Here is a 27,095-nt window from a genome sequence, read left to right as displayed (position 1 = left end):
TGCGGGACAAGTCACTGTCCAGCTATTTTTTTAAGCTTAATAAAATCATGTACAAATATTGTGCATGGTAATAAAATGATTTTTTTAATTGGCTAAAAAGTTTGGGATGTACACTCATCTTCTGAAGGCTCCCTGAAAAGCATCTAGGGACAACTGTAATAGCAGATGTGATGACAAGAATTATATCATTCTGTTTCCACATGGCTTTGATTTCTTCTTCTGGGTCTCTATATTTTGACAGCCTCTCATCTCTCATAGTTTGGATATTATGAGCATTTTGGAATGGTGACATTTATTAAAAACATTATTGTTAAATTTTTATGGATCAATGATATGTCCAGTCAATTGTGAGCAACAGTTTTGTCTGTGGTGATGTGTTCATTCCAAGGGAATTTATTCGTTGAATTCTCAAGGATATTTTGGAATTTGTATCTGTAATATGGAACTTGTTTCCTGTTTGTTTGTGAAAGTTATCGAGCTTCTGATGTATAATTCTGACCACTTAATTGTGTCTTTCTAGGCATATGGTAGGTGGTTAACTTCTGATGGTAATCAATTTTGGTTTTTGTCTCCTTTTCCTTCTCTTTGGGGAGTTCATACAGGAAGTCTGAGGACAAGTCTCTCTCTGCTATTATTCTTTTTTGTTTTTTTTTTTTGTGAGGCAATTGGGGTTAAGTGACTTGCCCAGGGTCACACAGCTAGTAAGTGTTAAGTGTCTGAGGCTGGATTTGAACTCAGGTACTCCTGACTCCAGGGCCGGTGCTCTATCCACTGCACCACCTAGCTGCCCCTGCTATTATTCTTTGATGTTCAATGTTGGTAGACTGTTGCACAGGTAGATAAAATGCCTGCTTTTTGTAATTAAATGAGACCATTGGGATAGAAACTCATCTTTTGGAGATTCAGTAAAATTATCTTTGGGACAATTCCAGAAGCAAATAAGATGATGGGGATAACATGTACCTTGTCCTGTTCCCACATGGTTTTAATTGACTCTGCTTAAGTATATTTTGAATGCTTTTCATTCTGAATAGTTTGGATGTCATGAGTATTTGGTACAATGACATCTATTAAAAACATTGTTCATAAATTTTTATGGGTCAATATTATATCTGGCCAGTTCTATGCAACAGTTTTCTCTTAGATAATAGCCTGGTTTATTTGTTGAATTTTCAAGGATATTGTGACATTTGTATTTGTAGTACAGGGATCTGTTAGTTTATAAAGAATAGTAAGCTTCTGATGTATAATTATAGTCACCTGATTATGTCTTTTTTTTCTGCTTTTTTTTCTGATTATGTCTTTTTAGGGTTCTGGGACAATGACCTCCAACCACATGTTGGGCTGTTGAAATTTGTGGTCATTTTTTGCTAATTTGCAGAATTTGAAGTGAAACTTCAAGGTTGCTTTGATTCTCTTATTAGTGAATCACCTTTATGTGTTTTAAGTGACAATAATCAGATTTTGAATCACTATGGCAAACCCATTCATTTCTATGAAGGAATCTGTCCAACTCAGTCTTGTGCAATGGGTCTTTGTCAATGTGTTGTTGGTTGAGTTCGTGTGGATGTCACCCATGGAGAACCTTTCAATACTTTTTTGTATCATAAAAGGTTTTTGTTTGTTTGTTTGTTTTTTAGTGGGGAAATGAGGGTTAAGTGACTCACCCAGGGTCACACAGCTAGTAAGTGTCAAGTATCTGAGGCCGGATTTGAACTCAGGTCCTCCTGAATTCAGGGCTTGTGCTTTATCCACTGTGCCACCTAGCTGCCCCATCATAAAAGTTTCATAGACTCCTTTTGGAAGTAAATAGCTTTCAGTTGTTCTATCATTTCCGACTTTTTGTGACCCCATTTGAGGTTTTCTTGGCAAAGATGCTGGAGTAGTTTGTCATTTTCTTCTCCAGCTCATTTTACAGACAAGGAAACCAAGGCAATCAGAGGTTAAGTGGCTTGCCCAAGGTCACACAGATGGTAAGTGTCTGTGGCCAGATTTGAACTTAGGATAATGAGTCTTCCTGACTCCGGGCTTGGTACTCTATCCACTGTACCATCTAGCTACTCTTTAGATCCATTATCATCCATTTTACCATACTAAAAGTTTACAATAAGAATGGTCCTGGGGGCAGCTAGGTGGAGCAGTAGGTAAAGCACTGGCCCTGGATTCTAGAGGGCCTGAGTTAAAATCTGACCTCAGACACTTGACACTTACTAGCTGTGTGACCCTGGACAAGTCACTTAACCCTCATTGCCCTGGGGGGAAAAAAAAAAGAATGGTCCTATAGGTGTTAATTGCTTTTTATGTGTTCTTCCTAATAAGCTTTTTCTTCAGGAAGTCAGTAAGCCCATTAATGTTCATGTACATAGCCTCAGCTCTCTCCTTGATAGACCTGCCTGTTCTCCAGATTCAAACTCACAATCTTTAGTCTCCATTCCTCCTTGGCACACATAAGAATTTCATACCTATGAAGTCCTAAAGACATTTTGGTATCATTGGGCAAAGTTTCTGCCAGATGTGGTAGATTTTCAAACTGTTTGTTTGGTGAAGCCATATGACTTGATGCTACAAGTTCTTTGACTTGAAAATCACACTCAGTTTCATTAAGGGGTAATGATACTAGATTTAAATCTAAGTAGAAGCATAGGAGACACAAACTGAAAGATGTCATATTTTACATTTGCTGTTATCTCATTCCTCATCTTATTACTGTCCTATACTTTGTGTGTGTGTGTGTGTGTGTGTGTGTGTGTATGTGTGTGAGAGGCAATTGGGGTTAAATGACTTGCCCAGGGTCACACAGCTAGTAAGTATGTAAAATGTCTGAGGCCAGATTTGAACTCAGATTCTCCTGAATCCCAGGCCGGTGCTCTATTCACTGCACCACCTAGCTGCCCCTCCTATACATTTTTGTATCTTCCAAAGTGCTTTTAACATAACAGGGGCTCAAAAAAATGGCAAAAGAAAGAAAAAATGCATACAGAATTTTTATCTAGTCTACAACTCACCATAGTTCACATTCAGTGGAACAGAAGGATAAAATAGTATAATTAATTGAGAGCCTTAAATTCTAGACCCAAAGCATCTGATCTGGTTACTCATTCACTTTATGCATATTTAAAGATCGGCTTTAATTTTAAATAGTTTATTATAAGCACATTAGGTGCCTCTAGGCTGTGTGTACGGAACACATCAAGGACACAAGCTCCAGCAGAAGCAGTTACAATGCATCTGACGCCCCTTCTTTCATTCAATTTCTTTCACAACCCAGTACATAGTGGCAAAAGAGGAGAAGGACATTATTTGAAATCTAGAGACCTGTCCCTTTACCACCTGTAGTCACTAGCCAGATTCTGTTCCATACCCTTACTCCAATGCTGGTGGACAGTTGATAATAATAGCAGTGAATTTGGAGCATAATTGTTTCATGTTGGAACCAACGTAAATCTTTTGCAATAGTCTTGATTCCTGTTTTCCCTTCCAGATATAAGTTTGGTTGGGTTTTTGTTTGTTTGTTTGTTCATTTGAAACAACCAAGTTCTTAACTAAATAATAATAATAATAGCAGCTAGAATTTATATAGTGTCTTAAGGTTTGCAAAGTGCTTTATTTACATGAATTACCTCATTTATAACAACCCTGTAAAAGAGATGCTATTAAAAGCCCTGCTTTACAAATGAGGAAACTAAGATGAGAGAGGTTTAGTGACTTTCCCAGGGTCACACAGGAATTAAGTGTCTGAGGCAGGATTTGAACTAAGATCTTCCTGATTCCAAATCTACACTCTATCCACTGCAGCACCTAGCTGCCTAAACAATCATGCTGGTCTAAATATAGGCCAGACTTTAAAGTTGTTAATAATAATAATACTAATAATATACTGTTTCATATCTTTGTTGTTTACCCTGAAAGTCCATAAGCTCTTCAAGAACAAGAATTGTTTTGTTTCTTTGTCTCTCAAGCGTCCAGTAAGTCAACATGCACCTTTGTGCTAGGCACTGTACTAAGTAAGTCTGGGGACATAATGGGAAGGGAATAAGCATTTATTAAGTGTCCACTATCTGGTAGACACTGCGCTAAGTGCTTTACAAATGTTATTTCATTGATTTCACAGTAACCCCTAGGAGGTAGGTACTATTATTATCCCCATTTTATAGATGAAACAATTGAGGCAGGTCAAGTGACTTGCTTTGTGACACATAGCTAGTAATTATCTAAAGCCAGAGTAGAACTCAGGTAGGTCTTCCTAACTCCAGGTCAAGCACTCTATCCATTCTGCCATCTGGCTGCCTCTCAAAGAAAGGATAAAACTGTTAATGGGACAGATAAGAAGATGATAACTAGAGACAGAAAGAAAGAACTGCTTAATTAAAGGATTAATTGAAACAAATGGGGATAGAGAGTTTATTGGACAGTGGTTTGTATTCCAGAATTGGGGAAATGTGTAAGTAAAGACTCAGAGGTGGGATAAGGAAGGATAACAGGAGACAGAGAATGACCCAGTTTGGCTGGAACATCATTATATATAATGGAATGGTAGCTTGGAGTCAGACTGGGAAGGACCTTGAATTCAGCCCCTATTAGATCCAAAGTGCAGTCTGGGAGCCTCCAGAACTGGAAAGGTAGAGATGCCATCAAGCAATACCCAAGAAGCTAGGAGAAGGGCGTGTTTTGAATCATATTATCAATACTATTATATAGAATATAGAATACATATTATCAATTTAGTAGATAAAAGGAAGTCACTAAAAGTTTTTTGAATAAAGAAATTATATAATCTAAATAATACATTAGGAAAAATGGTCTGCTTAACAGTGTGAATTAAGGATAAATTGGAGAGGGTAGAGATTGGAGGCAAGGAAATCAGGTAGGAGACTGTTAATAATAATCTAGGTGAGAAAAAGTGAGGAACCGAACAAGGCGACTGAAGTGGGAGCTGAGAAGGAAAGGTTGATATAAATGAAGAGGAGGCAGAATTGTTGGTGGAGTTGTGAACTGATCCCACCATTATGAAGAACAATTTGGAACTGTGCCCAAAGGACAATCAAACTGTGAATACCCTTTCATCCAGCAGTACCACCACTAGGTCTGTATCCCAAAGAGATCATAAAAAGAGAGATCATAAAAAAGGGAAAAGGATCCATATGTACAAAAATATTTATAGCAGCTCTTTTTATCACAGCAAAGATTTGGAAATTGAGGGGATGCCCATAAATTAGGGAATGGCTAAACAAGTTGGGGTATATGAATGTAATCAAATACTATTGTCCTATAAGAAACAAAGAGCAGACAGATTTCAGAAAAACCTGGAAAGACTTACATGAACTTATGCTAAGTGAAATGAGCAGAACCAGAGGAACATTGTACACAGTAACAGCAACATTGTGACAATCAGCTATGATTGACTTAGCTCTTCTCAGCACTACAGTGATCCAAGACAATTCCAAAAGCCTCAATGTAGAAAATGCGATTCACATCCAGAAAAAAGAACTGTGGAGTCTAAATGCAAATAGAGGCATACTATTTTCACTTTTTTTGGTTTTTGTTTTTTTCTTCCTTTGGTTTTTCCCTTTTGTTTTGATTCTTCTTTCACAACATGACTAACGTGGGAATTTGTTTAACATGATTGTACATGTGTGATCTATATCAGATTGCTTTCTCTCTTAGGGAAGGGGCAGGTGGGGGAGGGAGGGAGGGAGAGAGAAAAATTTGAAACTCAAAATCTTATAAAATGAATGTTGAAAACTATCTTTACATATAATTGGAAAAAATAAAATACTATTAAGTGGAAAAAAAGAGGCAGAATTGTCAGGACTTGGAAACTGATTAAAATACCTTCTACAAGAAGCTTTTGCTGGATCGTCCCAACTGCTAGTTCACTCCCTCCCCAAATTATCTCCCTATCTATATTCATTGTGCATGCTTTATGTACATACTTGTATGTGGATGCCTTTGGGGTAGGGGTGGCTTTACTTTTAGCACTGTGTCCCAAGAGCTCTAAGCACAGTGCCTAGCACCTAGTAAATGCTTAATAAATGCCTGATGACCAATTGATTGGTTGAAGACAGTGATGAAGGAGAGGAAAAAAGTCAAAGATGACTTTGAGGCCTTGAGTGTGCCTGAGATCATGGCATTGCCAGCAAAAGAGTTAGAGAAATTAGGAGGTGAATCAGGTTTTTAGGGGAAGACAATGAGTTCAGCTTGGGACATCCAGATGGATGTACTCAGTAGTAACTCAGTAGGCAGTTGCAAATATAAGACAGAGCTCTTAGTAGGGGTTGGGGGTAGAGAAAAGGAATGGGGTTTCATCTGCATGGAGGTGATAATTGAAGCCAAGAGAATGAATGAGATCATCGAGGGAGGTTGGGTAGACCAGAAAAGAAAAGTCAAGGACAGAATTTCCTGTATTGACTAACAATCATAAATGTGTTCACTTTCTCACATTCCATCTAATCTGCTATGATACCTTACGTTTCTATATGGAGAAACTATATATTTATTTTAGGAAAAAATAGTGTCTTTGAAGTAAGCTTGTGTTTTAACTATAGCCATTTTGTTTGTGGCCTTAGTGTGGTTTGGATATACCCTGGGTTCTTGAAAGTTTGTTCTGCAGGATGCAAGCTCAAGCATTTTCCAAGCTAGAAAGATTCTGAGTAGGGCAATCAGCAATGGATGATGTGTGGGTGCTGTCCACAGAGCAGCCTAGGGGCTTTCAGAGATGCTCATCACCCAAGGCTTAACTACAAATAATTCTTTTTCAGCCATAGCAAGTCATCAAACCCACTACTTAAGACATAAAAGGAATCTTCATTTACAATCCTCATGGGTGGCAGAGGAGCATGCACAGAGTTAAAATATTAAAATAGCAATTTTCATATCTAGAGGAAAGAGAAGTAGGTTGATATGGTAGATAGCAGGCAAGCTTGAGACTCAGGGAGCCCTGGATTTACTTCCTGCTTTTGACACATATTTATTGGGTGACCCTAGACAAGGCACTTAATCTCTCAGTCCCCTAGGTACTTCTCAGTTGTAAACAAACTACCCATGTGCACAGAAATTCCCCAAATCAATGATATCACAGAACCAGACAATAATGGTAATAATAGCTAGCAATTACATAGTGCTTTAAGGTTTACAAAGCATTTTACAAATATTAAATCATTTTATCTTCACAATAACCTTGGAAGATGGGAATCATTATTATTTCCATTTTATAGAGGAGGAAATAGAGGTAGGCAGAAGTTAAGTGACTTGCCCAAAGTCACAATGTTAGGAAGCATCTGAAACCAGATTTGAATTCAGGTCTTCTTGACTCTAGGTTTTTCACTCTAGCCATTGCTAGTAATTTTCAGTACACTTGGAAATGTTTAGTATACCCACCTATATTCATTCTGGTTGAGTTGGGATTTTTTTGTTTTATTTTTGCTTTAAATCACTTTTTAAAATTAATTTTTTTTCGGGGCAATGAGGTGTTAAGTGACTTGCCCAGGGTCACACAGCTAGTAAGTGTCAAGTGTCTGAGGCCAGATTTGAACTTAGGTCCTCCTGAATCCAGGGCTGGTGCTTTATACACTGTGCCACCTAGCTGCTCCTTAAATCACTTTTTAAATTGATGTCTTTTGTTTGTTTGTTTTTAACATTACTATAATTTTCCCTATTATCCTTCCCCTTCTCCCTCCCAGTAAGACATCCCATGTAACAAATAGTATTTTTAAAGAAAAAACAAAACAAAACAAAAAAAGAGGAGGGAAACCAACATAATCAATGAATACATCAAAAAAGTGTGAAAATATGTGTGATTTACAATACCTATGGACATCTCATCTCTGTAAAAGGGTGGGTATGTCCTCACATACCTCTTATTTTGAGCTATGCTTATTCTTTAGACTTTTGCAACATTCACTTTTGATTTTTTTACTGTTCTTTCTGTTTATATTGTAATCATTATGTATATTGCCTTCTTGCACCCTGCTTACTTTACTCAGCATCAGTTAATGTTCATCTTTTCATGTTCCTCTGTATTCATCACATTCATCAATTCTTACGGCACAGTCATTTACTATTTCATTACATTCATTTGCCACAGTTTGTTTTGTCATTTCACAAATTGATGGGCATCATCTTTGTTTCCAATTCTTTGCTATCACAAAAAGTGTTGCTTATAAATATTTTGGTGTAGCTAAGGGCCTTTCTTCTTATTAATGGCCTCCTTGGGGTATAAACCTAGTACTGGCATCTCTGGTGAAAAGGTTTAGACGTTTTAATCACTTTTTTGCATAATTCCAAATTGCTTTCCAAAATGGTTGTACCAATTCATGGACCGACCAACCAAATGCACTAATGCCCAGATAAATTCTTATTTTCCAGGAATGGCCTATAGACCAAAACAAAATTAGCTGTTGTTACAAGGCTTGAAAAACACAGTTAGCAATTGTGAACTACAAGGTAACACAATGACATGATTAGGGTTTGGCATTCCTTCCTAAGAAAAATATCTCCTTGTATGTCACTTGCATACCATCTGGGAACTCTTTACAAAGGCATGATCCAATGGTGGCTCTGCAAAAGGTTCCCTATTCACTTTGAACATTCAGGGATGCTGAATAAAGCCATAATTATTATGTACATCACAAGAGGAAAGGTAAAATTGATTGGTCATTGATCCTTGGAAGAGGGGTGGTTGGGTAAGCTTCACAGAGGCAGGAAAACAGATGTCTAGTCTTTTGTTGTGCTTGATGGTCAATGCAGGGATCACTGGGGCCAACCTCGTGATGAAGGGGTGAGGCATATTTGAGTTACTTTTTCCGGGCCAAGTCAGCTCAGATTTGCACCAGAACTCACTCCAGTGAAGAGTTAAGTTACTTCCTCCAGGGTAGAAAGTCATGTTTGACCTCTAAGGTCCCTTCACAGCCCTCACTCTATGATGATCCTATAGTCCCTGCCCTCTTGGAGCTTACAATCTAGCAGGGAGAATATAGAACTGTACATGCATATGCCACACTTCTTCAAAACTTCAAGCATCCATAATTTTGTTCCTCCACTGGACAGATCATGACTCCTCTACGGCTTAGGAGATAACCTTTGATAATTGCTGTAGCCAAAAAGATCCGGCGGTGAACCTTGTGGTAAGCCTTTCTGAGCTTAGTGAGATTGATCCTTAGCAGACATAGAATCCATCTTTGGGCCCTTAATGACTGTTGGTCTTGGTAGGATCTATCAGAAGTTATGGTAAATCCCCTAAGAATCCAAAATAATTGCCAAGGCTCAGAGAGACACCAAGGAAAAATTTTTGTGCAGCAGAACACTACATAAGAAAAATGGTTTCAGGGGGCAGCTAGGTGGCACAGTGGATAAAACATCAGCCCTGGATTCAGGAGTACCTGAGTTCAAATTTGGCCTCAGACACTTGACACTTACTAGCTGTGTGACCCTGGGCAAGTCACTTAACCCCCAATGCCCCACAAAAAAGAAAAAGAAAAAAGAAAGATGGTTTCAACAACTACAATGTAGAACATAAGAGAGATACAAAAGTCTCTGTAAGGCTAGAAGAAGAAATGAAATTTTCTAACTGTAGAGGATGGGCAAATCACTTAAGACTTCATGAAAAAGGCAGCATTTTATGTGGACCTCAAAAGATGGATGGAATTTTGAAAAACAGAATTTGGTCAGTAGAGGGAGAAAAGAGGAGGGAGAGAATGAGCAAGAAATGTTCCAGAGATAAAGAACAGACTGAGCAAAGGCATGGATTCAGGAATTCCTCAGAATTTACAAGGGCTGGCACATTATCTGGTTTGGCTGGAGCATGGCACATGTCTACCAACACTTGCAGTAATAGCCATGGCTCATCAAAAGCCAACCAGAAGATGAGCGAAGCATAGTACTTATCACTACAGTAAGAAATCCAGGGCAGCCGAGCTATGGGGGAAGCAAACAGCAGCTGGGAGCAGCACCTCTTGGGGAACATTCATTCTCTTCAGGGAGAAGCAAACACTGTCTAGGCTGGTAATTGTGAGACTGGCCCATTCCACAGCTACCCAGCATTGATACTTTTGGAAGGAGGGCCAGATGGTAAGATCTCTGTGTGGTGAAACAGTCTGATTCGGGGGCCTGTTATTCCTGGGTGAGTTTCCCAATGTGTTTGTGTTCTCCTATGTTGTATGTGTCCCTAGAAAGGTCTCATGTGTTATACTGGACTGTGCAATGCCTGAAGTCTTGAGAAGATAGAACATAAGGTCACATGGCCAGAAACAGCCATGTCTTCTAAACCATTCTTAGGTATGTCTGAAAGAGACCATAGGATGCCAATAGTCAAAGATGGCCAGTCCTTGTAATAATACTTGTAGTATTCCATAGAATTAGCTCTCTTTTCTTTTTGGTCATTTGCGTGGTTTGGTGAGTGGAGTAGGAAGGAAGATACAAAGTGTGAAGGAAACAGATAAGGAATAAGCAGAGAACATCTTGCCTGGTGTCTGTTAGGTTGATCTGCTTTATTGTAGCTGTAGAGCTGATTCTCTTGGAAGGAGGCAGAGATATCAAGGCAAGTGAAACCTCCTTGTATTGGGGTGATGCAGTTTGGAAGGTCTAGCATCCCTATTGTTGGTGGCTTTTCTCATGGCTGTGTGTTCCCCTGTGTGATCCCCTGTGGATCTCTGGGGAAGCTGTGAGCTAGGCTATGCTCTTGTCTAACAAGTTGGGGCACAATGAGCACAGAGGAGTTTGGTAGGCTGAATCTGTTACAGGGTTAGAAATACTTTTTCCTCGACATCTTCAAAACCATTCCCTGCTCTTTAGGGAGGCAGGTGCCCTTGTCCAAGGTCATAAACATCTTCCAGCATCCTTGGCCAACAACCTCAGCAAGCCCTGGTTTTGTGATCCTGTTCTGTGCATCTTCATGCTATTTTCCTTATGCTTGGACAGAAGTTTAGTTTAAGCCCTCGTGGGTATTTCATGAAAAGACTCCATGTGAGACAAAGGGACAGGCTCCTCTTATATTCTGGAGGCGATGGTTAAGCTCCAGTGATTTGGACTCATGTCTCTATATTGACAATTCTTCTGCCTCCACCCTGCTAGTTCTGTGGGAAAACTTCTACACCCTGGTGCCAGATGCAGCCCCACAGCCCCACACCCCCAAACTCTACCTCTGGGAGGTCAAATGCATTCTCTGCCCAGCAGGAAGAGTTTCAATTAGGACAGGACAATATGGAGGAGAGTGATGTGAGATAAGGCTGGATAGCCAGGAATGGAAGACTTTTTAGATACTATTTCTAATATACCTCATATTTCATGCACTGCCTGAAACATAGGTTAAGAAGCAATTGAGCCACTAACTTTGCCTTTTTCATTTTTTTAAAAAGATAATTTTTGAAAAGGTTATCTTTCCCATTTGAAATCTAGGATACAATTGGCTAGGTTCCTTTTTTTTACTCACATGGATTTTTCCTATCACATCTTGTTAAAATATTTATTTTATAAGAAAAATATCACAGCCTTTACTAGTTTTCCCTCTGTTAATTACTGTGCAGTGAAAGACCCAGTCCAAGAATATCTATTACAACCCCCACCCAAAATGAACCCCCACTATAATGTCTGCCATGTGCTTGTCCAGTCATATTTAAAAAAATACAATGGAGAATCTCATCAGCTTTGAGCAAGTGCCTGACATAAGGTAGGTGGAACATGGTAGGAACTCAATCAATTTCAGTTGAATGATTGATTCATGAGCACCTCTCATCAACAACACTAACTGAGTTGCTACCACAAGCAAAGATTAAAATGATTTGTGATCTCAATGGTGTAGGCATTCTCTCCAAAGATGTAGATTACACTCATCCTTGCCTGCCCATTCTGAGAAACTCTTGTTCATGCCCTCATCAAAGGTTTGTCATGGGGGTGGGGCATCCACTCGATGCGCTAGAAGCCCTTTTCATTCTTTCCTGATATCATAAAAATGCCAGTGGAGCATACTTTTAACTTTTATCCTCCCTATGTGACCAGCCAATCATAAAGATAACATTCTTTACTTTCTGTTCTTGGAAGTTTTAAAATTGTTATATATTTCAAACTACTCACACCTATCATGAGCTTCTCCTTTTCCCTCTGTGTGATTCTCATTTTAAATTCTCCAAAGTCTGTTGTGCTTCGTGGATTGCAGCCATATAAGAATACTGGTAGCATTCTAGTATTAAAGTTGGACTGACGTATCTAGGGCAAGTTTGGGGTCATTAAAAAACAATAACACAACTCTGCAATTTCCTGAAGACAATCTGGCCCACTCCTCTCAAAGAACCATTGAATCTTAGAGTTGTAAGGAACCTGAGTAGCCATCTAGTCCAAAACCTATACCAATAGAATCCATCCCCACTATAACCTGCCTGACAAGTGGGTATCCATTCTCTGCTTGAAGACCTCCAACCACCACCTCTCTCTCTCTCTCTCTCTTTTTTTTTTTTTTTGGTGAGGCAATTGGGGTTAAGTGACTTGCCTAGGGTCACACAGCTAGTAAGTGTTAAGTGTCTGAGGCTGGATTTGAACTCAGGTCCTCCTGACTCCAGAGCCGGTGCTCTATCTACTGTGCCACCTAGCTGCCCCAACCACCTCTCAATTCAAGAAATTTTGTCTAATATCAAGCCTAAAGTAAAAGTAAAACAATCCCTGTTTACAAGGAGTTTACATTTTATTGGGGGGAGAGGAGAGGGTGTATATATATGTGTACACATGTATATATACATACTATATTGTAAGCACATATACATATATGTATAAATAAATACAGAAAAAAAATTATAGTTAAATACAAGGGAATACAAGGGAGGGCTCTACAAGTAGGAAATATGTAAAAGGTGTTTGAGCTGTATCTTGAAGTAATTCCATAAGGGGAGGTAAGGAGCAAATATATTCCAGGCACAGATGACACTAGTGCAAAGGCACAGAAATGGAAGTTGGAGCATTTTGTATAAAAAAACAGTGATAAGGCAGTTATACAAAATGCCAACACCTGCTATTTTATCAGCATACAGAGTTCTCTCCCAGTGTGGAAAAAACTGCTGATACAGACAAGCAATTTCTTTGCCATCTATAGTTTATAAAAGTGTTGCCTAGGGAACTGAGAAGTTAAACATCTTGTCCAAAGGTCACACAGCTAGTATGTTGTATGTGTGTGGGCACCCTACTGCCCCCTTACACTCTCCTAACCCAAGGCTGTCTCCGAACCCATAGGGACAGCTAGGCCAAGCTACCACCACCAGGGACCTTTGCCCATTTGCCCAGACTTAATGACTGCTCACAATCTTTCTGATGAGATGGGGGACCATCAGACCTCACCATGTGCCTTGCCACACACTACCTCCTGAGATCCTCCAGGTCTTACCATCTGACTGGCCTTCATTCCCCATAGTCCGCCGACCATTGTCATATTAACTACCTAAGTCTCCTCTGGGCCTTTCCATTTCACCTGAAGCTGTAGTGTCTTTTATGTTTTGTCTCCCTCAATTAGAGTAGGAGATCCTTGAGATCAGGGACTATACTGTTTTTTTCTGGTTGTATCTCCATATCACACTTATCACTGAACAAATGGTTTTTCATTCATTCATCCATCCATTCGACCCAAAACTTTCTGATTTCAACGCTAGCCTTCTATCCTCTATCTATTTTATTACCATCATGTGGACCTCTGGAGCACTGGAATGAGGATCTTAAAGGCATTCCACCAAGAACCTATTTTGCTACATGAAGAGATTAAATGACAAGAGTTCTAAAAGGAACAGAATTAATGGTAGAGACGAGAATACCACTGAGAACTCCAAATTCCTAACGTACCATTTTTAAAGCACCTAACACAGTTCTGCTAGTGCCAAGCATAGAGATTGGCACACAGTAGGTGAATAATATATGCCTGCTGATTGATTGATTGTTAAAATGTGAAACAATGAACACTGGTCTGAGTGCTGGGATTTCTGAGTACTACTTCTGGTTCTATTGCCAATAAAGTGTAGACTTTGGGCAAGTGCTTTTACCTTGGTGGAGCTATTTTCTTTGTACAATAAGAGAACTGGACTGCGTAATCTCCAAAGTCCCTTGGTTTTCTGAAATTCTTTGACTCAGTTTCCCAAAACAGGCTGGACCACAGGGCTTCTGAGGTTCCCATTCTACTCAGAGATTCCCATGAATCTATGATGATTTGTTTGGGGCCTTTCTTCCCCCACCTCTATCTCCCAACAAGCTATATTTTTAAGGTGGCAAGCTCCTTACAAAGAGAGCCCATGGCATTTTAAGAAGCAGTTACTGGAATGAAGAGTTGACATTTCATAAGGAAACTAAATGAATAAAAATACCACTATTATCGAGCATTGGAATTCAGCAAGTAAGCAGGCCTACAGAGAAGCTAGTTAAAATGCAAGGTAAAGAAGCCTGTACCATACTACAAAGAAGACTAACAGGTAGGCAGAAATAAAAATGCTGGGCTGGAACCTGGCCAATTCACTGAAGGCTGCCTGCTCTATTCCTGTAACAAGCATTGTGGGATTCTAATGATCAACAGAAGCTTGGATTCAGTTGCTTCTAGATAATCTTGGATTTTTCTTTTCCTAGTTGCCCAAGAATGTATTCAGAAATCTTCTGGAAAAATATTGGTTAAGGGAAAATGCCAAACCGGCATAGAAAATGTAAAATCAATGCAAAAAAAGAAAGAGATCTAAAAATGGCTTTTGCTGAAGCATGATGAAAGGAAACAGAAAGAACCAGACAGCCTCCTCTCTCCATTTCTCTATTTGCATGTTCTGGTGACAGAGGATGTTACCACAGTCGTTTTTCCTGCTTTGAGCAGTTATTCATTTCTGCCATCCCAGAAGATGTGGCCGCAGCACACAGAAATTAACACAAAGTAAATATTTTAACAATAATACGAGTAGCTCGCATGTACATTGGATTTATAAGCTGACCCTGTGTCTTACCTAGGTAGGACATTGCTTTCAAGCCTCCTTTTCAGTGCACTGTAACTTCTAAAAAGGCTGTTACCATTTTGCTTCTGTTTTTCAAAATTCAGACACTTTGAAAATTCTCTTCCTTCACCCTTGCTGCATGTGGGTTTTTATTATAATCTAATAGTACCTACTGTGTATACACAAGGCACTGGAAGATACAAAGTGCAAAGCACTAAATATACAAAGATACAAAGACAAGACCAAATACAATCTATGAAATGACCAGGATGTACTGGTATTCATCTTCTCCTTCCCACCCCCACCCCCACCCCCACATGAGTTAGGCAAAATTTTTCCCTGAAAAATGATTCTAGGACTTCATTAGCCCAGGGGCCACCTTCCTGGTAGCTTCTAGACATATTGGCATAGCTTCCTGATCCCCTAAGGGCATGAAAAGTTCACTCCCATGGATTCTGGGCCCTTTGGAATTATACATTCCAAGACCACAAGATTCATCACACCTGGACTTGTTAGTTTCAATATGAAGACTAGGAGGTTGGGGGCTGGCAAGAGGCCAGCAGGATCCTGGTGGGAATTGGGCAATGGGGACCGAGGCACAGCAGGAGAAGGGCTCCCAACATTCTGAGCCTCCTGGGTGCTCAGAAACCTGCTGGAAACCTGGCCGCTAAGAGCAGGCTGGGGCAGAGGAGACAAAAGTATCCAATGGGCTTTCTGAAGTACCGGGTCCTGCTGAGCTGTCCCTCTGCCCACTTAAGAGGAAGATGCAACAAACAAGTTTTAACTAAGTTACAATATTTTCTAAAGTCGATCCTGTCTGTAGAAGCCTATATTCAGGTATTCTCTAAATAGGAAAAGCCAAATTTTTATTAGCTACAACAATTGAAAAGCAAACAAAATAATCTCTTCAGTTTGAATAGGTACTGGGGATAGTAACAAAAAATGAAAACATCAAGTAAACAAATAATAAAAGTAAACAAATAATAATTCAAAAAGTAATCTTGTCGGGCAGCTAGGTGGTGCAGTGGAAAAAACACCAGCCCTGGATTCAGGAAGACCAGAGTTCAATTCTGGCCTCAGACACTTGACACTTACTAGCTGTGTGACCCTGGGCAAGTCACTTAACCCTCATTGCCCCATCCAAAAAAAAAAAGTAATCTTGTTGTGTCATACCATGTGGCTAGCTGTTGTTAATGTCGGTCAGTGAACAAGCATTTATCAAGTGCTTATGGCATGCTGGGCATTGTGCTAAGCTCCGAGGAAACAAACAAAAAAAAAAAGATAAAAACACAATCTTTGCTTTCAAGGAACTCACATTCTGATGGAGAAGATTACAAGTAAGTAACTAGCTACATAAAAGATAAAAACAGAGTAGATGGAAGGTAATGAAAAAGCTGCTCCCTTAGGATTTGGACTCAGACTGAAGAGGATCTGGGTTCAAACCCTATCTCAGACACCAGGTAGATCTTAACCATTCTGTTTCTTTGTTTCCCTGTCTTCAAAATGAGGAGGTTGGAATCCATGCCCTCAACCATCCTTTACATGTCTAAATCTCTGACCCTCTGACCATTCCCTGGAGGAACTAAACCACTTAGCTTTGGTACTTTTGACCTAGGATCATTCTATTCTGATCAATAAGAGCCTACTATAGCCCCTACCCTGCTATACCTCATTCATGTTTCTGCCAGATGAATGAAGAGTAGTAATCCACCCCTTCTACTTTGGAAATCAACAGTGAGGTGACTGTTAAAAATTTTGCTTTTAGCTAACATGAAATATGTCATTTCTTAGAGATTTTCTATGCACATTGGGCTAGAAATTTTACCCAAAGTCCAGGTTTTTATTAAATAGGACCTCCTTCCCTGAATTGTCTCCTCAGCTTTGGACCTCTGCCCTGCCCAGGGCTGAGCTGTCCTGATAGGTAAGTACAAATTCAGCTATCCCACTATTTCTAACCAGATCTAGACCATTTCTCATATCTATCCACCCTGAACATCTTGCCATCTCCTCCACTCTTCCCCTCCCCAACAGCATCTCCAGGGGGATCCACTCATCCACTCAGTTTTGAAACTCCATGCTAGGGCTGAGCTATCTTGACTGGCAAGTGAATAAGTATCAGTTCACTTAACCCACTTTATTAAGCCTGCCCTGGATGATTCATCCCAGATAATCTCCCTTGCCCTCAGTTCCTACCCCTATCCATGTGCACCCTCCTTTTCAGGAAAGGTCCTAACGACCAATTAATTAATTATTTAATAATAACTTCTTTATGGCTCCACTCATCATCCCTGGCGACCATTCTATGCATGTTGTTTTCCCTTATTAGAATATAAGTTTCTTGAGGATAGAGACTGTTTTACCTTTGTGTATTATATTCCCAACACCTAGCACAGTGAAAGTCATGATGTAGGCATCTAATAAATCATTTTTAATTAATTTGTTTAACTATGCCCTTCTCTTGTTACCAGATTGGTAGAGAGTCACATCAGTCTGTTTTACCGAAGAGATGTGGCTTAACACAATATTCTATCAGCCACTTGCTAAGAGGTCCTAAGAATTGCTGTCTAGGAAAGAATGCCTTCTCAGAGCAATATTCATAACATACTGGAAAAAGAATGTGGGAGTGGTATTGATCTTACAGTGTCTCTGTGTCAAAACCCCTCAAGGATAATCAAGAATGCCAGAAAGAGTCAGGAAAACACCACCTCAACCAAGGTTTCTATGAAAAAAACAATGTGTTCTTCCTCTTTTTTGGGGGTGGGGGAAGGGGACTCATGCAAAGCTTTTCTTGTTGTTTATCCTTTTATTTTGGTATATGAGCTGCCATTTTTGAGGGAGGTCCTTGAGATCAAGGACTGTCTTTTACCTTTCTTTGTATCCCCAGTGTTTAATATATGTAGTAGGTACTTAATAGATGTTTATTGACTGACTTATGACCTCTCACTCGACTGTCTTTTTAAAAATTTTGTTTCACTCAACTGACTTGCCAATTATCACCCTCTCCTCTTTAATTTTTTCAATTGATTATTTATTTTTAACAATCATTTTTTAAATGTTGATTTCCAAATTCTCTCCCTTCCTCCAGCTCCTTCACCACCCATTGAAAAGGCAAGCAGTATCAATTATATATGTGAAATCATGCAAAACATATTTCTGTATTAGCCATGTGTGCAAAAACTGTAATAAAAATATAGAAAGTGAAAACAATTATATTTCAATTTGCACTTCAGGTCATCAATTCTCTCTTTGGGAGGTGGATAGCATTTTTTATCATGAGTCCTTTGGAACTGGCCCTCCTCTCTTCTTTAAGAAAGTCTTATAAGAAGTAGCCTAAAAGTACCACTAAATCTGGGGTCCAAAAACCTAGGTTCAAGCGCTAGTTCTGTTGTTTATTATCTGGCTGGCCTTGGGCAGGTCACTTATTCTTGAGAGTTCTCAGTCTTCTCACTGGCCAGATGATAATGCTAGACTGTTGATTACTAAGTTCTCTTCTGTCCTCTGATATACAGAATATACACATTTGAGTAGTCTACAAGCTTCTTTTTAGTCCTTGATCCCAAACTATATTTCCCAATATCGAGGAATAAGGAAATAAGCATTTATCAAGCACCTACTCTCTGCTGAGCACTGTGCTAAGCACTTTAGGAATATCACCTCATTTTATTCTCACCAACAAACCTATGAGGCAGGTGCTATTACATCCCCCATTGTATAACTGGGGAAACTGAGGAAACAAAGGATAAATGACTTGCCCTGGATCAAACAGGTTGCCTGAGATTGTATTTGAATTCATGTGTTCCTGATTTCAGGTCCGGCACTCTATCCACAATTCCGCATGGGCTCCCTCTGACCCCACCATACAATCTAAACCAAGCCAAGAAATGTTTATGAAGCCCCTGCCATGTGTAAGATGTTGTTCTAGGTGCTGGGGATATGAAGGTGAACTGAAAAATGGTTCCTGCTCCTCAAGGAGCTTCCATTCTATAAAATTGAAATCACCAAGTAGGGGGGCAGCGAATTCAAATCCAGCCTCAGACACTTGACACTAGCTGTGTGATCCTGGGCAAGTCAATTAACCCTCATTGCTCCACCAAAAAACAAACAAAACAAGAAAGAAAGGAAGGAAGGAAGGAAGGAAGGAAGGAAGGGAAAGAAAGAAAGAAAACAGAAAAGAAATCACCAAGTATCAGAATGTATCTTTTACTATTTTGGAGCAATCTATCAAGTTCCTTATAGAAAATAGGACTAGATGAGCTCTAAGATACCTTTTAGCTCTAAATCTATGATCCCTAATTTTTCATCCTCTGCAAATCAGTAGTTGGACCCAAAGAATAGTGATTGGTGGTCAGATATGGGTAGCAATGGATTCTCTCAGACATTTATGCCTGATCCTGAGCAGTTTAATATTTTTGTCATTGACTTGGATAAAAGCACACAGATAGCATGCTTATCAAATTAGCAGATGACCTAAATGCTTGTGGTTATTGGAAGACACAGATCCCAGTATAGATGATAGTTTGGGGGTTTGGGTCCTGTCCTATAATTTCACTGGTCTAGGGAATTTCCTGGTGAGGAAATCTTTATCAATAAAGATCTGAACCTTCTCTGCAATTTATAGTCTCAGAGAGTTCCTTGAGGGCAGTTAGAGGTTAAATGACTTGCCCAAGGCCATTCAGCCAGTATGCATATCTCTCTCAGTATACCAGGCTGCCTCACAGATGAGAGATGAGGGATCCAAAAATATCTCAACAGGCAAGAACATCGTGCTAAATTGGTTGGCATGAAATTTAATAAGGATAGAAGTGATTTAAAAATAAATCCTCACAGGTACAGTATGGGGGAGGCAAAAGATCTGGGGTTTTTAGTGGACTATAAGTTTAATATGAATCAATATGACAGCCAAAAAATAGCTAATACAACATCAGGCTGCATTAGAAGAGGCAAAGTTTCCAGGATTAGGGAGTTGTACAGTCAGGTGGCTCAGAATATAGAATGCTGGGCTTGGAGTTAGGAAGACTTGAGTTCAAATCCGACCTCCGACACTTACTAGCTGTGTGACCATGAGCAAGTCACTTAACTGCTATTTACCTTAATCAACTAGAGAAGGAAACAGCAAACCACTCCAGTAATCTTTGTCAAGAAAACTGTCCATGGGGGGCAGCTAGATGGCTCAGTGGATAAAGTACCAGCCCTGAATTCAGGAGGACCTGAGTTCAAATCCGACCTCAGACACTTGACACTTACTAGCTGTGTGACCCTGCGCAAGTCACTTAACCCTCATTGCCCTTCGAAAAAAAAGAAAAAGAAAAAGAAAAAAATTTAAAAAAAGAAAACTGTCCATGGGCTCATGAAGAGTCAGACACAGTGGAGCAACAGCAACCTACTCTGCTATCTTCATGTATTTGAACAGTTAACACATGAATGAAAGATTACAGTTATTCCTTATTGTTCAGTTGTTTCAGTCCTGTCTGACTCTTTTTTTGTTTGTTTGTCTGTTTGTTTTGTGGGGCAATGAGGGTTAAGTGACTTACCCAAGGTCACACAGCTAGTAAGTGTCAAGTGTCTGAGGCTGGATTTGAACTCAGATCCTCTGGAATCCAGAGCCAGTGCTTTATCCACTGTGCCACCTAGCTGCCCCCCCCCATTATAGTTATTCCTACTAGCCCCCAGATAGCAGAACTGGAGGCCAATGGGTAGAGCTGAAGTGTTGAAGTTCCTTATAGAAGTCTTTATTTGCTCTAAAACTTTTTATTAATGAGAAGCATAATGGGCTGGCCTTGCAAGGTAGTGAGTTCTTCCTTGTACATCCTTGTACTTCCCTGTACATCTTTCTTCAAGCCAAGTTTGGATGGCCACTCATCAGGTATCATGGAGAAAGGATTCTTTTCTAGGTACAGGTTGCTCTAGGTAGCCTCTGGTGGAACTTCCAACACTAACATTGTGTGATAGCCCACTGATTCCTGAACCTTACCTAGAAAAAGGTCTGGGAATGTAAGGGAGCTTAGAAGGAGGTATTAAATTAACTGTAAATAAAAAACCACAGACAAGCATGGTGATCTTTTTATGAAATGCAAACCAATTCCTTAGGAAAATCAGCAGCTGCTGGCTAAAAGGTCCCAAGAATTGCCTTCTGGGAAAGAATCCCTTCTCAGAGCAATCCCTTCCTCAAAGCAGGGAAATTTAAAAGGAACAATACCACTGGGGAAGCCAATTACTGGTCACTCTCATGGGCAATCCATAAAGACAGTGGTACAGTTCTAGAAGGAGGTGATTCAAGTGGGTCCATGGAGGAGCCGGACCTAGCTTTTAATGAGACATGGAGAAAATGCTCTCAGCAGAGAAAGGAAGCCTGCCAGGAGCCCCATGAAACTGGGAGAGCAGAAGCACTAGTAGAGATGGTAACTCCATAAGGACTGAGGACCAAGGTCATGTGGGCCTCTCAGGCATGAAGTGTGAGGACTGACACTGGGTAGTTGTAGCCATGGAGGCTTGAAGCCTTTTCCCTCAGATCACAGAGAAAGTCTGTTTACCTTTCTTCTTTTTTTTTTTTTAGATATGAACTTTGTTTTCTACAGTATTTGCTAGTCTGGGCCTACTTATTAGGAATGTTATTGGGAGGAATCAGTTGAAAGGGAGAAGAGTAAGAGAGAAATGTAAGGCTAAAGTATTCTGCCAGAACAGAACTTTCTCTGGTTGGGGAGCCTGAGCTAAAAAATTGAGAGAATTGTGTCTCCTTTTGTTACAACTTCCTAGAACAGAGAAAGAATGCACTGAGAAATGCATCTAGTGAACAGTGTTGGAGGTCAGGAAGTCTTGAGTTCAAATCCTGACTCAGGCACTTAATCAGCCGAGGGACTCTGGTCAAGTCACGCCTCTGAACCTTAGTTTCCTCATCTATAAAATGGAGATAAAATAGTATCTATTTCCCAGGGCTATTGTGAGAATAAAATGAGATAATATTTGTAAAGTGCTTTGCAAACCTTAAAGTGCTATATGAAGTCTAGCTATAATAATAACCATTATTATTATCTTTTATGGTTCTGATTCTATGGGTGAGATAAAGAAGTCCAGAAGAAAACATCAAGATCACCTGTAGCATAGTAGACTTGGAGTCAGGAAGACCTGGGTTCAAATCCTTCCTCTTACACTTACTAGATGTGTTAACATGGGCAAGTAATGTAACCAACACAGTGCCTGGCACATAGTAAGCACTTCATAAATGCTAGTTAACTTAGTGACAGTGCCTGGCACATAGTAGGCACTTCATAAATACCAGTTAACTTGGTGACAGTGCCCGGCACATAGTAGGCACTTCATTAAAGCTTGTTGACTTGTTGACTTAACCTCTCCAAATCTCACTTTCCTCAATTATCAAGTAAGGAGGTAGACCTAGACTTCCTCGAAGATACTTTCCAGTTCCAAAACCATGATGCCATTCTCTGTGACTCCTTTTGGTGGAGTTAAAAATTGCCATTTAAACAAGTCATGTCACCATTCTGAGTCCAAGAACAAATGGGAATCTCAAAGCCCTTCTCCTCTAATAAGGGACTTAGATACTGTTTAAACTAGGGTTGTTAAAACTGACCATGTTTTCCAAAAGAAAGAGGGGGACAAAGCCCAAAAGAGCTGCATCACTGTTCTGTGAGAGTTTCCACTCAGAGAAAAGGAAGTAATGTGCTAGGAGATAACAGGAAAATGCCATGTTAGTAACAGCATGTTCACATAGGACTTCTCTCAGTGACTCTGCTGCCAAGTTGAAAGAAACAGTAGGGGGTGGGGGGCGGCTAGGTGGTGCAGTGGATAAAGCACCGGCCCTGGATTCAGGAGTACCTGAGTTCAAATCCATCCTCAGACACTTGACACTTACTAGCTGTGTGACCCTGGGCAAGTCACTTAACCCCCATTGCCCCGCAAAAAAATAAGAAAGAAACAGTAGGATTGGGAGTTAAGAACCTGATAAGAAAACCCAGTTCTTAACTTTCTGAGTTTCAGGATTTTTTTCATCTGGAAAATAAGGATGTTAAACTGGATTAGCTTCTAAGGTCCCTTCTACCTCTAGATAAATTATCCTATAAAAAGTCAAGCTTTTTTTTTTTCTTTGCTTACATGTAGGAGTTTTGTTGGCAAATATTTAACAACCATATCTCCAGAAAAATGTATTAAATGTATTAAGCTTTTAAGTTTAATTTGCATTATCAACACTTTACGTCTAGGCAATCAACAAAACAATAATAAATCAAGTCCTGATTGTCATGGGGGTGAAAATGATCATGCTGAAAATTTAACAATCAGCTCCCCTTCAACCTCGCTTCAGCATATCCCTGGTTACATGTAACTTTATTTCATTTCTCTGAACTTCCATTTCCTTATTTCTAATGTGTAAAGATTTGGACTAGTTGATCTCTAGAACCCGTTCAAGTGCTAACATTCTAGAAATAGATGATTCACAAAAACAGTCCTATTCCTGCTCGAAAGGAGGAAAGATGCTTAACTGGTTGTTTAGGGCCAAGTTCTGGCTGGGTTTGGAATTACCCTTGGGTTTGCAAGGACAATCAAGGCCATAGGAAAGATGGGTAAAAAACTTTCACAAGTCAGTTACATTTCAGAAATAATAACTGGTTAAACATCCTCTATAAGATGAGAGGGAGAAAGACCCTTTTCAACACCCATTTTTGCAAATGATGACTTATATTCTTCTTTTACTGACTTCCCTCCATTAGTTATTTCCTATTTATCCTGTACACAGCTTGTTTGTAAGTATTTGCCTGCTGGTTATCTTCCCCAATTAGACTGTGAGCTCCTTGTGGGCAGGGACTGTCTTTTGCCTTTCTTTGTATCCCAAGTGCTTAGCACAGTGCCTGGCACACAATAGGTTCTTTTTTTCTTTTCTTTTCTTTTGTTTTTTGGTAACACAATAGGTTCTTTTTTTTTAGACAATGGGGGTTAAGTGACTTGCCCACGGTCACACAGTTAGTAAGTGTCAAGTGTCTGAGGCCAGATTTGAACTCAGGTACTCCTGAATCCAGGGCCGGTGCTTTAACCACTGCACCATCTAGCTGTCCCAACACAATAGGTTCTTAATAAATGTTCATTGACTGGCTTGGGAAATGTTTATTCCCTTCCCCAGTCAGTCAATAAACATTTATTAGGGACCTACTATGTGGTGATTATTATTTATTTATTAGCACCTACTAATGATAATAATTAATACTTATTGACTGACTGGAGAAGGGAATAAGTATTCCCCATTCAGCCAATGAGCATTTATTAAGCACCTATTATGCTCCAGGCACTGTGCTAAATGATTTATAAACATCTCATTTGATTCTCACAACAACCCTGGCTAGGTAGGTACTATTATTTATCCCCATGTTAAAGTAGAGGAAACAGAGTTTAAGTGATTTACCTGTGTAAGTACACAGCCGGTAAGTAAGGTTGAATTTGAATTTGGGTCTTCTTGACTCCAGACCCAGCACTCTAACCACCGGCTACCTGGCTGCTTCTGATTGATTTTAAGGAAGAAAAGTCAGGTTTCTCTCTGGGTTTTATACATGTAATATCACATATGCATATGTATATATATATATATATGTATATATATATATGTGTGTGTGTGTGTGTGTGTGTGTGTGTGTGTGTGTATCACAAAGGAGTGTATTATAATGGGAACTTTAGAACTGTGGACTTGGAGTCAGGAGGTCTAGGTTCCAGTCTAAGCTCTGCCACTTCCTTTGTAACCCTGGGAAAGTCATTTGATTTCTTTTGGGTCTCTATTTCCTCATCTGTAAAATAAAGGAATTGCAATAAATAAGCTTTCCAGCCCTAAGTTATAAGACCTGCTACTTTATGCCAAGCTTACCACTTCTCCTTTGAAATCTGGCTACCAGCCTCAGCAGACCAAGCTGGTTGGTTGCGAGGAGGGAGCCCCTGGGAGGAGACAGGGTGATGCTGTTTGCATCCCGAAGGGATAGCAGGCTCACTCTCCACAAAAGGGTGTGAGATGCTTAGGGGTGGGTGTTTGGGTGGGAGGGAGTGATTCGCTGGAGGCTCCTGCCTGAGGGTTGGGGAACACACTGCTGAGGGCGGGCGCAGGTTGGGGCTGGCCAAGTGGGAAGGGTGAAGGTGGGGGAAATGCAGAGACAGCCCAGATGAGGGGACTGGGCAGGTGAGAGCAACACGGGTGGGAGCGTCACAGATGACAGGGATGGAGGTGAGGGAAATGCAGGATAGGGAAAATACTGGCGAGAGCAGCGCAGGTGGGAGTGGGGGACTGGCCAGGTGACAGCCCGCCTGGGGGCTTCACAGGTGAGAGCGGCGTAGGAGGGAGCCACACAGGTGAAAGGGACGCAGGTGAGAAAGATGCGGGTAAGGGAATACAGTGGCAGGAGCAGCGCAGGTCGGGGTGGGTGGGATTGTCTAGGTGACAGAGGGCAGGTGGGGGGCTTCATAGGTGAGAATGGCGCAGGTGGGAGCTTCTCAGGTGAGAGCAGCGCAGGTGGGGACCGCCCAGGTGGGGATCCGCGTGGCCTCGGCTCCTTACCTGGTTCCTATTGTACCAAAAGCCGGAGAGGGAGCCGTTGCCCTCGCCCTGAGCCCCGTAGGTGAAGTTCCACGCCAGGTCGTCCAGGGTCTCGGAGAAACCCACGTCCCCCGAGCCCCCAGACTGCAAGGACGCCATTAGGTGCCCTCTTCCCGCGTGGGGGGGGCGGGGAGCGCCGCAAGGGCTAAAGCCCCGCCGCCCCCTCCCCTCTGTCAGCTAGTTTTTCTCCTCTCGCTTCACCCAGTCTGCCCGCAGTGTCCGGAGCTAGCCCTCCTGCACCTCCACTGGCCGCAGGAGGTGGGGGGGGGGGGGAGAACGCCGCGGAGTAGGCGGCGCTGCCCCTGGGGAGAGCAGGGCAGAGGCTGCGCGCACACTTCCTGGTCTGGCACTGGCACTGGCACCTTGGGGTGGGGCGGGAAAAACACCTTACTATCGTGCAGTCACCTCTCGCAGGGGTGGAGGGCAATCCTGAGGGTCAGAGGCGGCACCCAGACGCCCTCTCCCCCTGCACCACCATCAAGAAGTGGGGAATGAGCCTGGGAAGTTCCCACCTGGACCTGGGGAGACTAAAGCTTGGGACTGAGACTCTGGAGACCTGGATTCTAATGAGCTGTGTAGCCTCAGGCTAGCCCCCCTAAAGCTCTCTTAGGACCTCAGTCTCCTCATCTCTAAAATGAAGGGGTTGGATTCGATGGCTCTTCCACCTTTTAATTCTAAGGCTGAAAGGTAGAGGAAGAAGGGCTGTCTCTAGTGGGACCCGGGTAGGCAGCCTGAAGGAACTTGGTTGGGGAAACTCGAGGGAAAGAACTGTGGTCTTACCCGAGGTCCTCATCAGGAGAATCCTGATTATTTTAAAGTTTACAAAGTGACACACATAAGCCCTTTGGTAGCCCTAAAAAGACTTCCGAAAAAGAGAAACAAACCGATGGAAAACAAAGCAATGGTTAGTCTGCAATTGTATTTTTACATATACTGTGGTATAATTTCTAATTGCCTTCCAGGTGTGAAAAGCATTCATTCCCCATTTTGCACTTTCGGGAACGGAATTGATGTCTATCTTTTTTTTTTTTTTAACGGGGCAATGGGGATTAAGTGACTTGCCCAGGGTCACACAGCTACCAAGTGTCAAGTGTCTGAGGCCGGATTTGAACTCAGGTACTCCTTAATCCAGGGCCGGTGCTTTATCCACTGCGCCACCTAGCTGCCCCGATGTCTATCTTTTAAGTGCAAGATTTCTTATTTAATTTTGAATCCTAACCCAGCACCTAGAACAAGCTGGGAACACTCAATAAGTACTTCTGGAATGAACTGCAGGGCAGTTAACAAGCATTTATTAAGTGCCCGCGATTTGCCAAACCCAGTGCTGAGTACTGCTTTAAAAAAAAAAAAGTTCCTGTCCTCAAAGAGCTTACGTTCTAGTGTGGGAGATAACATGTAAATAATTAGGCACGTTGAAGAATATAAAGAATAGAAGTAATCTTAGAGAGGAAAGTTCTAAGATTAGCAGTGGGGGGTAGGGAGGAGGACTGGGAAAAGCTGTGTTTGAGCTTAGTCTTGAAGGAGGTCAGGGGATTCTTTGAGACAGAAGTAAAGAAGGACAGGATTCCAGGCTGGAAGAGATC

The 27,095-nt window shown here is 41.0% G+C and overlaps 1 protein-coding gene across 1 annotated transcript in view; it reads right to left on the bottom strand.

Annotated features, from left to right (window-relative positions):
- Nucleotides 1-25,868, bottom strand: part of NIPAL2 (NIPA like domain containing 2) — a 140,566-nt gene extending 114,698 nt beyond the window's left edge. The window contains exon 1 of the mRNA XM_043979182.1: nucleotides 25,474-25,868. Within this exon, the coding sequence (XP_043835117.1) occupies nucleotides 25,474-25,611 (138 nt within the window). The 5' untranslated portion in view covers nucleotides 25,612-25,868. The remainder of the gene's footprint in view (nucleotides 1-25,473) is intronic.
- Between the last annotated feature and the right edge of the window lie 1,227 nt (nucleotides 25,869-27,095).

The sequence above is a fragment of the Dromiciops gliroides genome, chromosome 1, assembly GCF_019393635.1.
Source record: "Dromiciops gliroides isolate mDroGli1 chromosome 1, mDroGli1.pri, whole genome shotgun sequence".
Classification (NCBI taxonomy): domain Eukaryota; kingdom Metazoa; phylum Chordata; class Mammalia; order Microbiotheria; family Microbiotheriidae; genus Dromiciops; species Dromiciops gliroides.
This window is presented reverse-complemented; position numbering and strand designations above follow the sequence as displayed.